A 14,157-nucleotide genomic window follows, 5' to 3' on the forward strand; every position below is an offset into this window, starting at 1 on the left:
ATGTTTGGCAGGCTAGTAATATTTAGACCTTCTTTATTTCTTGTTGCATTCTCAGAGTCATAAAAAGCACTGAATACATCAAAGCAATGACTGAATTACACACAGCTTTCTCTCAAAAATACCTCAGCATCGTCTATTACAACACTGAAGAAGTTTATTTGTAGAATTCCTATATTCTTAAGGAACCTACTTTTTAACTGTTCTACATCAGTAACACCCACTAAAGATATAATCAGTTCTCCTGATTTTTTCTGTTTTAAAATCATGGCTTTAGGATTCTTCAATAATATCTAACGTTAGGTTGCACTACAGAACTCATATTCAACTGCATATCTTAATATTATTATTAAGTTTATTGACTTGACTATTATACCACAGCATAAAGCAAAAAGAAATCTTAAAAGCTGTGATCTCTATTAGTAGATAAATTCTCACTGAAATAGATAGGCATGTCATATATTCTTAAATTCAAACCTAACTTATGCGGATCATCCGTATATGCTTTTTTAAATATGAGAGCAGTACATTTTTAACAATTCACAGCCATCTCATCACTTTGATAACATAACCTTTTTATACTACATGCATGTTTACTTGTCAGTAATAAATTATTCCTCATAACCAGTAACAATGTATCAGAAATCTAAACTAGCTTTAATTGTTTCCTCTTTTTTCCCCCTCTAAACAAAATTTCCCTGTTTTGTTGCAAGAAAAGCATGTGACTACCTGCTGAAACCGTGGTTATCATTTACAACAGATCACATGTTCAACATTTAACATACATTTCTTTAACTAAGGAAGACAATATTTTCAATGCAGAAGTAAATCTCACATACGATTTCTAGTCCAAGAAAAGTGAAATATTTGTTATTAGTAATGCCAAAAAATGTTAAAACTTGTTAACAATTTCAAACAACAACAACAACAAAAAATTAATAAGGCTAAGATTTTTAAGGTAGTTAGAATTTCTGTGAAAGCAGCATAGAATATATCAATGAATAGAAATATAGTTTATGAAATCATGAGAAGTTCATTCAAGTAGGCTCTATATAGGAAGAAAAATTAATAAAAAAGTACACAACATAATAGACTCGGGAACTCATCACATCCATTGAAATAGAAGAAACTGTTGTGTTTTACCATACCAATTTGCTTGCATCTACAATTTCCGGCACTTTTATGTATGGAATAAAAAGAACTTTCCTGTTTGGAATAACTAAGTACACATACTTTTTCTCAAGCACACAAAATGCTGCAGGACTTTTGTAACACTACAGAATTTATTCATTTATCTTTCATGCAGCATTGTATCTATTGCAAGAATATTTTCTATTATGAAGAACATGTTGTTAACTCATGCCTGTGGATTATATTTCAGAAAAATGTTTCAAAAATGGAAAATTAATTTGCTCTTTCACTCTCGATAAGTGCCTTTACAGCTAAATCTCATTCAGCTTTCAAATAAATGTGGAACAAGTATCACTATCTATAGATAAAACAGCAAATCACATTGCATTAAGCATTTAATAAATGAAAAGGAATTCCTTTCAGGTTTCATGGAATAAAAAGAGTGATTTTTTTCCAGCATAATGCACAAGTTCTGAAATATGGAAATGTGTAAAGGAAGATGATTACTGAGAGGGTTTCAATCATACGATTGTGAGATTGTTAATGGCTAAATAAAAGCTCTGTGCCCAATTCTCACTCAGAGCCATAATAATAACTAAAGAAGTTGAAATAACAGCAGTACACAGTATCCTCTGTTTCTCAGTATATTAATCAATTATGCTTCACCTTCTCATTATTTTAAAGCCAATAAAAGCTGTGGTAAACATTGAAACAACATTTTATTTCCTTGCACATGGGGAACACAGAGTTCTAATTAAAAATACTGCATCATCTAAAAAGATCCGTGGTTTTTCAAATCGAAGCATGTTTTTACCCCCTTAATTATTTTGTTAATGCAGATAAACAGTAACTTTGAATTCTAGCAGGTATTATGGAAAAAAAAAAAATATCAGTGCACTGCTAAGACTTAAGAATGTAAATTCATTGTCGTTATATTATGCTCTTTTATTTAAAAAAAATAAAAAAAATGCTAGTCCAAATGCTTGTAAAACTTGTGCTACATACGGGCAATTTCAGATTAACAAAATCTGAAGAGAGTTTGAGAGGTTTACAAGTAGAAATTTCAGCTTTTAAGATAATACCCACTCTGAATGACCATGCTCTGTAAACAATGTCAATTAAAAGATGCTATATCAGAACATTGACATTATACTGTTCAAGTAACCAATCAATGAGGTGTTGTTTTCCATGATGATAATGCCTGGCATCCCATTTTAATTATGACAGCAAAGACATATTGAGTATGGCTGGTACATTTACTGTCACTCTTCATCTTCAATAGACCTTGCATCATGACAGGACTTCAGATAGCACCTCTGTAAATACATCTCATGACTTTTTTTTTTTTTTTTTTCTTCAGAAAAAGGGACTTTTTCAGATGCTGGAGACATGGCAAAAGTCATGGAACAAAATATTGCTTATTATGTGATTCAAAGAAAATTCCTTATGTTTTTTCACACGCTCTTCACACAAAATTACGCTCTTCTGATTCTAAAGAGTCTTCTGTTTGCTGAAGTCAAAATGTAGTTGAATTATTAGTTTTGTTATACACCGTAGAATATAAAGTTATTTCTATTGTTTCATTTTTTGTCTTCATGTTCACATTTACACTTAAAAAAATTTTTCCTCCCCTATAACTTGTATGGTATTCAGAAAACATTCAGGTAGACAAAAGAGAGTTGCACCTACCTCCTTTTGTTATTACAGTGACAGGATTATCAGTTAAATACATAGAGATATGCAATGTGTTTTGAGATTTCTTTCATAATATGATTGATGTATTGCAGTTACTGAAATAGAACTACAGTACATTAAAGGTTTTAAACATACACTGAATTTCATTACATGTTAGTAAAAAAGTAGTTTTAGAGGAAATGCTAAAGCTTGTTTCTATTAACAATTAAGCATGATGGGACTTCTTTTAAGTCCAAGAGCCCCTGCAACTGCAGGTGTTGTAGGGCTATTGCAGGGCTTCTAAACGAACTCTGTGTGTGAAAAAGCAACCCTGAAAGTGTACAGCAAATAAGTATTGCCAGAATAGGACCCGCAAGTGTCAGAAATAGGTCAATAAGACTACATATTGAATCAAAAGTAAAAATTCATTGCATGCTTATTGCATTGTAACCTTGCAGGTTAAGTGCCCTAAAATTTCCCATTACCTCCACAAAAGCTACGTTTTGGAGACAGATAAAAAAATTACAATGGATATTCACTTTGGATAGTAAGATCTTGACAACTGATGTTTTCTGACAAGTGACAGGTGAATATAATTAGTTATTAACATGTGTTCGGATTCTCTTTGAATGCAATTCTTCCAGGATTTATTTTCTATAAGGTTTCCTTTTGTTTCATTTTAGTTTTTACATTGCTTTATTTCTTCTAAGACTTCGCCTTCAAGTTTACTTCATGCTTTACATATTACTCTTTACTTTTATTATTCTTCCTAGAATACTCTGAGATTTTTTCTAAAGTCCTTTGGGCTTCTCTTTTTTAATTCATAAAAATTAAATACCATTTTTATCAATCTTCTCTCTACATAAAGGCAAATAAAACGCACATGAAAGCTTAAAAACTCTCTTGCTACAGTCCATTATCATACGTGTTCTCATAATTTTCCTTGATATATTGCCTTTTAAGATTCATAATTAAATGCATACCAATTTTTATTTGACATTTTTATCATTATCCATTATTTAGTTTTTAACTCTTGTTCCCATCTTCTCCTACAAGGAATAGACTATACTGATAATGAAGAAGAAAATGTTCTAATTAGTTTCGCTGTGCTGTTTAATCTGCAACTTTAGAGTTCCATTTTTCTCTTTTCACTACAAACTTTTCATCACATTCACAGTATCACATTCAGAATTTGAGTTTTAAAGTCTGATGTGAGATTTCTTTTAAACAGCTATAGGAGAAAAAAAGAAAATGCACAAATATTCTCCTCCCTAGCTTTTTACCTAAAAATTGTCTAATTTTTCATTGCATAAGCATATAAAGATCGTTTTTCTGCATCCATACAGATTAGGAAAAGGACTGCAGCATACCAAAATACAGTTAATGGTTTTACAGGTATAGTCCCCATGGCATTAACGGTGCAGCTCCATTCCAATTTTGATGAATACTCAAAGTAATGGATCCAAGGATTTCCCACGACTCTTCCTCTACATCCAAAACTCTCCAGATGATTTATGACTTGCAGCTCATCAGTATTTAACTGTTCCTGTGCTACACAGACATAATAAGCTTACAAACATTCAAGCCTTTTACAGGACATAATACGCTTATAAATATCCAAACCTTTTACAGGATTCAAACCAAGTCCTAACAATATGGATGCTAGCTTTGCTGTTCACTATAATAGTTGGGGCAGCTCTCGTTCCATACAATTACTCACAGAATTAGAAAAATTTCTTAAGATATTTGCTGGAAATCACAGATTAAAAAACACCGAATAAGACAATTTTTGTTAAAAGAACTTAAGTTACAAATAACAGCAATTTAAATTCAAATTCAAAAAACAACACAAAAGAAGTGATGAGCTTTTTCTCCATTTTATTTCACACATAAGGAACTATTGCCGAGGGTAAAGCAATTTAAAAATTATATACTTCTTTTTGTCTACAAAAATTAATCAGATTATATACATGACGCTTTGAAAATTCATAATAAATATACATACAAAATAGATAAAAGTATAAAAGAAGAAATACCTTCAACAAAAAACCAATCTTCTGATTTTATATTAGTAGCAGATTGTCTTCGTCTGTATTCAAAAGATACTGAGTTTGATATGACAAATCCTTCACAGGCAACTTGAAGAGACACCATTCCTGGTTCATGAACTGAAATAAATTAAATTAGATGAACTGCCAAGAATAACATGAGACATGTACGACATTGCAAAATTATAGATTTAAAAATTACAACTTACGAGGGCTATAACACCTAAGAACTCCACTTTGAACTAAAGTAGTTGGCACACTAATTCCATCAAATAATATACTGTAAGGAGATGAGGATGAATACCAAGGTCCTGTGACAAGAACCTTAACACCACCCTGTAAAAAAAAAACATTTCAAAATTCAGAGAGCATTTTCGTTAATAAGACTTTTTTTAATTACTTGCATCATAACATTCAGTAACAATAAAATAAAGTTTAATTGTTACATAACTGCAGCAGATAACATATATCTTTCATTAATAAAAAGATTAAAATAGTATGCAAATTTCTACAGTTAGTTAGTCCTGTGTTAACTACACCATATAAGGCCTAGCAAACTCATCATGAAACATTTTATTGTAAATTAACAGACCTACACATTTTTTATAAGTTGATGTGATATTCTCTGAAGTAGCAACACTATATCACAGTACGAGGTAGCAGATGTATTAATTCCTCTGTAAATGGATTAGTAGCAGAAGATAAATAAATAAATAAGTAAAAATATATAAAAAAATCCCATCTCACTGCTTTTGTAATGTATATTTCTCCAACATGGCAGCCAACTTCACACTGTCCAGATAAACTCAGGAATCAGAGACATTCACTGAATCAATACAGAGTATGATAGATAGCCTCACTATCTGATGATGCTTTTTGAAATTATTCATGGTTATTTCTGGCCATCTCAAAGCAGTCTATACCATATTTAGTGACTTTCCATTGTAAAAGACTACATTTCCAGAATATTAACCTTTCACAATATACATCATCATAAAAGTACAACAGTTTTTTTTTCAATTTAAACCTCAATGTCAGTCAGAGAGCAGAATGTGTTCACCACCACTATTCCTTTCTTTCATTGAAACCTTATCAACAATTTCTACAGTTTAATCAGTATTTCACTTTGTTTCATAGTGTGTTAACTCAATATAACATGTTAATGCCCTTTACACATGAAGGAGTCTTCAATTCCCAAAACGAATGCATGTGTGTCGAAAGAACTCGTAAGTTATGCAATTACATATTGATTTATATTTAAATGAAATTTAATATATTTATATGAAATATGATTTAAATAAAATACTTGTATTTAAATCTTGTTTTATTAATAAAAAAATTCTTGACAAATTAATTTTTATTATTACCATCAAACAACACATAAAAACTGCTTTGCTATTAATGTGTATGTTGACACCACAGTTTATTGCTTAGTTTGCCCATCTCTGTTACCACACTGACTGGAAGCATCAGACTTTTTAGAAGAAGGAGGTCAGGTGTGGAGATACTCAGAAAATACCAATAATAGTAACGAAAGTAAAATGTATTCTGAAAGGCCATATACTTTATCAAATGATCAGATATCTTTTGAATACTAATAAAAAAATTTCATATACACAAAAACATAAAGTAGAGAAGCATTTTTAACACTACACTCACAATAAATTTTCAGTCAATTTTTACTAATTCATGCTCCATGTAGATAGATGCACAAAGATTAATTCTTATTTATTGTATGGCAAAAAAGGATATTTTAAGAAACACGGATACAAATTTATGTGCACATTTGTAAATTAATAGATCAGTTTTAGCTCTTAAATTCAGAATTTTGTAAATTGAAAACTTTGACATTCATTTACTAAGGAATAGTTGAATGATTGCTTATAGCAGACTAAATTACATTGTTTCATGAACAGCTATGGCTTGCAATGAAAAATCAAAATCATGCTTGAAGAATTTATTTCTAAATATTATTCTTGTACGAAAAATCCAACAAAAGAGATTAAGCCATTTTGTTAGAGGTATAAATGTGAAAATTTATGAAATATGATAGATTATCATTCTTTAAACCAACGAAATTAAAGGCAAATACACAGATGCACAATCATATTCAAAGTAAGCATTACACATTTAATTGCAAGTACAACGTATTTTATGTACAACATATTTTATTTATGCTTTCCTTTTCTACTTCTTTCTTAAAAAATCAGGAAATAATATATGAAAATACAGAAATAATCTGAAAAAAAAAAAAAAATTATATTTTGTTTTGTGCCACATTGATAGACGCAGAGGAATTCTATTTACCCAAAACTGGGGTGGAGCCATTTTGGATGATACCTTTTTTTTTCTCCAGATAACCAATTCAGATATGCTAGTACACAAAATTAATAAAACAAAAAATTAACATTTAAAAAAACACAAGACCAAAAATGGAAAGTATGTGGTTAAATCATAATGCAATAGCATTGACATTAAAATATATTTATATCTATACATATAGGTGATTATGCAACACTAGTAGATATAAAAAGTGCCTGTTTGTCATACCATTCTTATTTATTCATGCACATCAGCAATAATCTTAGTGTTTGCACCAAAATTTCATTAAATTTCATGAACAGTGTGGTACTATCAATAATCACCAACATATACAGTCAAAAGTCTTTAATCCAGACGTCCATAATCCAGAATGATCTATAATCCGGACCTCAAAGCTACAAACTTTCTGCGCATTACGCATAATGCCCATAATGCGCATGTTTACGCATAATGCACATAATACCTTTACGCATGCGTGTTTAATGAATAACAGACGGTATAAGCTAAGCTAAAATTATCTAATTATCTATTTCAGTTAATGATGCAGATTGTGTTGTTCCTTAATCTTCTAATTGGATCCGGCTTATTAATTTTTGCAGACTGTTAGAGCAATTTTATAAAAAGTAAGCTTGAACTTTCGATTATGTCAAAAAGAATTTCTGATTCTGGAGTTGCCAAAGGATCTACAAAGCGAAAGCATGTTTCAATGTCCATCCAACAAAAAGTAGAATTGCTGCAAAAAATGGATAAAGACATATCCTTTGTTTCTCTAACCATTCCAAAATCTGTCTATCAATTTAACGTTGCTCTGCGGGGGGGGGGGGGGAATCGCGGCGCGCAATGAACTGGAAGTTGATCTGTCAGCACTATCCTTATCTTCAGGGCAGATGTTTTTATTTTATTCGGCTTACAATTCCTTACTAAATGTAGTATTTCATCTCGATGTACTTGTCTTTGATATGATTTAAATCAAATTCCTCGTCATTATAAATATCACGAATACTCATCAAATAGTTTTCTGGCTGCAATTTTCTAATTTCGACTACGCGTAATGTACGCTTTACGAATGCGAGCATTGAAAGAAATGTTTAATAAAGTAAACAAATAAATATTAAGTTTTTTTTTTTTGTAAATTTTGATACCCTTTAGATCATAATTGCTCTTTATTTCATAAATTACGGTTTCATATTTTTAATTTTATAATTTCTGCATGCCATCTTTACCAGATTGATGATCTATAATCCGCTAATCTGATGATCTATAATCCGCTAATCTGGAATCGCCGAAGTGCCGACGGGTCCGGATTAAAGACTTTTGACTGTATATCATAAAATGAGGTGAAGAACAGATGCAGATTGGAAGCAAGGGCAATGCAAAGCTTAGGTTCAAGGGAGCTTATAAAACAGTTTTTAGAAACCAAATCCATATCTTAGAGGTCTCATTAAAATTAATTTCATTAAATGACTGAAAATGCTAAATACTTCTGAAAATTAGTATTTAGCACGTTCAGTCAGGTGCTAGCTACACAGCTTTAACATGAACTCCTTAAATGCTCAGAGGTATAGAGAGATCTTAAAGCTATATGTGCAGTTTTTCAGGAGTACAAATGCAGGAGATTCTATCTCCTCCTTTTTTTATGAATAACAGCATTTGTCTACACAGAGCTCATTTTGTGAATGAACAATTCAGAGTGAGGCTATTAGACAGATGGACTGGTTAGCTGATCTATATCCAGATCCAGATTAGATATCCAGATCTGAATCCGACTGATTATAACTCAGAAGCATTTGTCAGGAGAATGATCTAAGAGCAAAGAACTGGTTTGGTACAAAATTGAATGCAGCTGCCACTGGGACACATTAATTGTCTTGCCCCAGTGGTCTCAAAGCAATATAATAACTTACTGCATGATTCCACTGTCTGTTAGAAGTGACAAAACCTCTTATTAGCCTCATTTTAGCTTAAAAGCTCATTTATCGTCTTTCAGAACCAGTTTTGGGCATTCTTACCTTCAGCACCATTACTTATTCACAAAACTTACTAGCAGTACGCTACACTACAGTTTTATGAGCTGGTACAGATTCATCTCCCTCCCCCCCACTGAGACATAAAGAAATCCAAACCAAGAAAAGCAAATACTTTGCTGTATCTGCCCTGCCATCCATGTATAAGAAATCTGAAAATAAATTTATAGTTTCAGAAATCCTTTTGAAGGACTGTCAACAAGAACAAATCAGCCAGCATGATGACTTCCATTCTAAGGAGCAAATGCCAGTTAAGAGCTAAGCGAACAAGAACAGCTGGCTATTGACAAATTCACAAAACTTACTAGCCTTTCTCCCCCCCAAAAAAGGGGGGGAATTAACACTTTTTGTCATTTGTTAATGTTTCAAACACTGGGGGGGGATAATTTATAGGAAATTTTTATATTTCAGTTTTTCCGACTTCAACCCTTTTCATATAAAATGATTCTAAATTGACATAATCTGCCAATGGATATGGATAACAAACATTTTTTGAATTACATTCATTTTAGAATTGAAATCGCTTATTTTTGCAGTAAAATATATATTCACTTTAATAAAATGGAACAACAAAAAAGTTTTAATTTAAAAAGTACAAACATTACTTTCAGATCCAGTAATTTAATGTTGTTTTTTACCATTATTTCTATTAAGAATTTCGTGCAAGCAAAACTCAATTAAAATAGGTTTTACCGCACAGTTTTGGCAAAAATTATTAATAATCCTAAAACAAGATTAGAAATTTCAAAATTTTTCTTAAAATCATGCACCTTTGCAATTTCACTTACACAACAGATTTTTATAATAATGCTTATCAAAAGGTGACAATCATTCAGTAATACTTTAACTAAACAAATGAAGAATTTCAAACGAATAGTAAATTTTGTTTACATCGCACCATCTAATGTTTAAAAGCAACATGAAGGAATATTATTTCTTAAAATTCCTTACTGTGTCTGATTTTATTAATATATATAAAACAAACTGAAAATAAAAATAAAGGACATTATTTTATCACAGGAAATGAACAGAATTTCAAAAAACAAACTTCCATTTCATAAGTTGAAAACTTCATGTTGTGTACAGAAAAGCATAGATTAGTTCATGAAAATATCTCAGCTTTGAAGGATTAAGACATTATAATACATATTGACAAAAAGTTTAACAAAAAATATTTGCAATATATTTTCCAAAATAACTACAGAAAAAATACTGGTTAAAAAATTCAAAAACTGTTAAAAGAAAATACAGTTAATTTTTTTATATCAAATATCATAAAAGAGCTTTAAAAGCACTGAGTAATTCATACAAATGTAAATCAATCTATATAGAAAGTTGTACTGCTATTAGTTAGCCCCGACAAAAAAAAGTCAGCAATAGTCATATCAAATGTTGTTATAAAACAATCAGAATGACATCACTTATTAATAATAATATTAGTTAATAATGCATAATTAAAATATTTAATATTATAAAAGACTAAGATTGCAAATTTATGAAAGTCACCCATTAAACTTCGAGCACACGCATATGCGCAAAATTTATCACAAATTCAGTTTTTAATTCACATTTTTCGCATATCGAAGCTGAGATGGCTCAAGGTCATTTCTATTCCTCCTTTCTACCCTTCCGCACATCATAGAATGTGCTAACAGGAAGACATTTGACTTTTTTTTTTAAACTGGGCTTTTGTGCGTGGCAGCTTTTTCATAAAAGTTACGACACGTACCTAGTCGTGTTTTAAAATTGGAAAAATATTTTTTTCTCAAATATTTTGTAATTTTGTGATATTAACTGCTGTGTATTTTAATTTGAATACATTTGGCTCTGTAAATTTTATATCGGTTTTCATGGCAAAAAAAATATGTGCAACCAGTTGATTTTGCTCGGATTCTTCAAGAATTATCTGATGAAGAAAAGGAAGACAAGGAAACCTTTGGATAGGAGAACAATAGCGATTTCCATTCCTTATTTTCTTTTATTTCTATTTTTTAGAAATAAATAAAAACATTACTTTTTTTCCTACAAAGGTGTTTTCCTTTTTTATTGCCTGTACTTGTCTTTGATGAATATTAAAATTATGTAAATATGTGTATTTAATTATGGCAAAGCTCACTAGGGCTATCTGCCTAAGGGGAGGGATGCCTTCGTGGAGGACTTTCTAAGGGAAACTGGCTCGTATACACGTTACACATGGGGAAAACCACGAAAACACCCATGCAGCCAGCTCGTTCGTGGGATTCGAACCTTGGACCGAACTACCAGTGTTCAGTGACTTTACCGCTCGGCCGCTGGTGGGCGAATATTAAAATTAGCTTCGATTTTAAAATATAATTATTAAATAATAAATAAAAAATTTTCTATAATGAAATATATCATTGCATTTCCATCTTACTAACGTAAGAACTTACAAATAATTTACTTATATTTGAATGTGATATCATTCGTATTTTGCAATAATAAGATTAATATTTTATTTCTTAACAAATTTATTATCAATATTCACTTATTTCTGTCGTTTTTTGTGCCCAAAACAGTAAAATAACGGATCTCGTAAAAAATAGGATGCACGCGTGCTCACGTAAAAATTGCCAAGCGTGCGTGTTGGAAGGTTAAAAAATACACATCCACAAAATATAAATTTCAAATATATATATATATATATATATATATATAAAACTAACCTCAGGATAACTCCAGTCAGGGGAATAATCAGTGATGTTTGCAGTTCCTTCTCTGTAATCCATCGCTGAAGGTTTGCCAGCAAAGGAAGCAGTACTGATAGGTGTTGAGGAGCTGCTGCTGGATAAGCCACTGCTTGGAGCAAGGTCTGGGTTCAGGTCATCAAGATTAGGAAGATCACTCAATATATCAAATGTATCCATATTAAAGACTTCTTCATCAGGTGTTGAAATGTCATTGTCGATAAAGTCCATAGGATTTAAATCCACTATCACATTATCTGATGGATGAGGAGGTTCTAATTTCACAGAGATTTGAGAGCTGGTTGAATCTGGAACAATGTACTTGGGCGGAGGAGGCATGTTGGCTAGTAGAGTACGTTGGATATCATCATGTGACATGGCTAAATTGTCTTCAAAGAGATTCAAAGGTAAGTCTTTTGTCTCTGAAGACAGCTCGTCCATGACACTACATAAATCAGGGTCCTTGCTTGTTGGAACATTTGAAAAATTAACATCTCTTTTCAGAGCACATTCCAAACCTTCTTCAAGTTCAGCTTTAACAGTTGGTGACTGCTTTTTGATGGGCTTTGTTGATGAGTTAGAACCATCCGATGTATCCATTGCACTATGCAAAGTGTGAGTAGTTATATTTCTGACAGCTGTTGCAGCAGTTGTATCTTGTCCACACAAAAAAGTGACAGGTGTCACTGAAGCTGAAGTCAGACCAACACCTGATGCTGCTGCTGCACTGTTTAAAATGAGAAGGCCTCCTCCACCTTGCAGTTGTGATAAATTTAAAATAAGAGATGTAGCAGCTGTTGCAGAACCATTTCCAGACCCATGATTGCCTGCAGTTATGGCAACTTCATGTTTTCCATCCTGAAGGATTGGACGACATGGAGCCAGTATCACACTCCCAGGTCGTGGAGTAACACCAGAGACAGCAACAGTTGCAGATACTGTGGCTCTTTTGGTTGGGGCTTCTTCAGATTTGGCAGATGTTGTTGGTGTTGTCAAAACCGTTGTAGCTGTGGATGAGACTTGAGTTGTTGTGGTTGATGATAAGGTTGAAGAGTTTGCAGCAGCTGTGCTCACTGCAGCTAATACGCCTCGGGAATGGGTTTTAGGAGATATGATTCTGTGAAAGGTATGAGTGCATTTTTTATCAGTTGTTGAAGTATTTCCCTTGGTAGCATTGTCGCAAGCACATTCATGTGTTCGTGCATTGGACTTGGCACGCTGTTTCTCCATCAACTGTTGCACTATTGCCTCTACAGTCTCTGCAGTCTATAAATATTAAGAAATGAAATGTGCAAAAATTAATTAAATTAATAATAAAATCATAAGAATAAAGGGATATAAAATAAGACAAACTTACTGAGATCTCCAACTCATTGTTCAGATCAGGTTCATTCTCACTGTAAACTGCAAAATGAAAAATACTTATATTTTTCAGTTCCCTCACTTTTATATTTATAATTTATAAATGTAACTAAAAAAATAAATAAATAAAATCTGAACGGGTTCAGATTTTAACAGTCTCCCAAAAGGGTTAGTTAAGGCTTTTTTATGCTCTTGCTGAGCTCACCAGTGTATCATTTTGTTATTGCTACCCATGCTATTGCTAACTCATTTTTTTTTTTTTGTCTTTTTTGCTCTATAATTAAGCATAATTTTCTTAGCACTTACATCGCATACAATTCAACAGTAAAATTAGAAGAATTTTAAAAGCAACATAGGTTTAGAATTGCCAAGGCAGTTTTAAGTGTTGGCATAAATATTTTTCTATTTGTTTCAACCTCTTCTCAGCTCACCATATCAATGTTCAATTTTCTTAGTAAGATGGTTTGCAAAACCGATTTTTTTTTTGTCTCTTTATTATCTACGTTTTTGTGTGTTAACTTAATTAATTAAATATCATGTTCTTCACACATATGCCCACATAAAATTCAAGAGCATAATCAAATATTTAAAACCAGCATATCCTTGGAATTCCTGATACAGTGTTAGGGATTGACACTCTTTTTTCAATATTTGCTATATTATTTCTTTGAAAACTAACCACTCGAGCATCCAAAATAGCCACCTAAAAGAGTTATGATTCAAACAAGCATATAGTGCTTTTAATGAGTCAAGCTAGTAAAATTTCCTAAAAATATTTAATATTCTTAATTAGATATATTATGGATTAAATGCATTTTTATTTAAATCAGTTGGATTAAAATGCTAAAAAAGAAAGAAAAAAAACTCATTTACTGCTTTTCATTAATTTTGGCT

General features: G+C 31.6%; 1 protein-coding gene across 7 annotated transcripts in view; it reads right to left on the reverse strand.

Moving 5' to 3' along the window:
* The window catches only part of Camta (Calmodulin-binding transcription activator), a 360,727-nt gene that overhangs the window by 65,723 nt on the left and 280,847 nt on the right, over positions 1 to 14,157 (reverse strand). For all 7 annotated transcript variants that reach the window (XM_085818419.1, XM_085818416.1, XM_085818418.1 and 4 more), the window contains 4 exons: positions 13,259 to 13,305; positions 11,881 to 13,167; positions 5,060 to 5,186; positions 4,839 to 4,970 (listed from right to left, as the gene is read on the reverse strand). In XM_085818419.1, the coding sequence (XP_085674545.1) occupies positions 4,839 to 4,970; positions 5,060 to 5,186; positions 11,881 to 13,167; positions 13,259 to 13,305 (1,593 nt within the window). The remainder of the gene's footprint in view (positions 1 to 4,838; positions 4,971 to 5,059; positions 5,187 to 11,880; positions 13,168 to 13,258; positions 13,306 to 14,157) is intronic.

The sequence above is a fragment of the Stegodyphus dumicola genome, chromosome 6 (genome assembly GCF_044657685.1).
Source record: "Stegodyphus dumicola isolate Sdum_Otavi_A_Nest chromosome 6, ASM4465768v1".
In the NCBI taxonomy this organism is placed as follows: Eukaryota; Metazoa; Arthropoda; class Arachnida; order Araneae; family Eresidae; genus Stegodyphus; species Stegodyphus dumicola.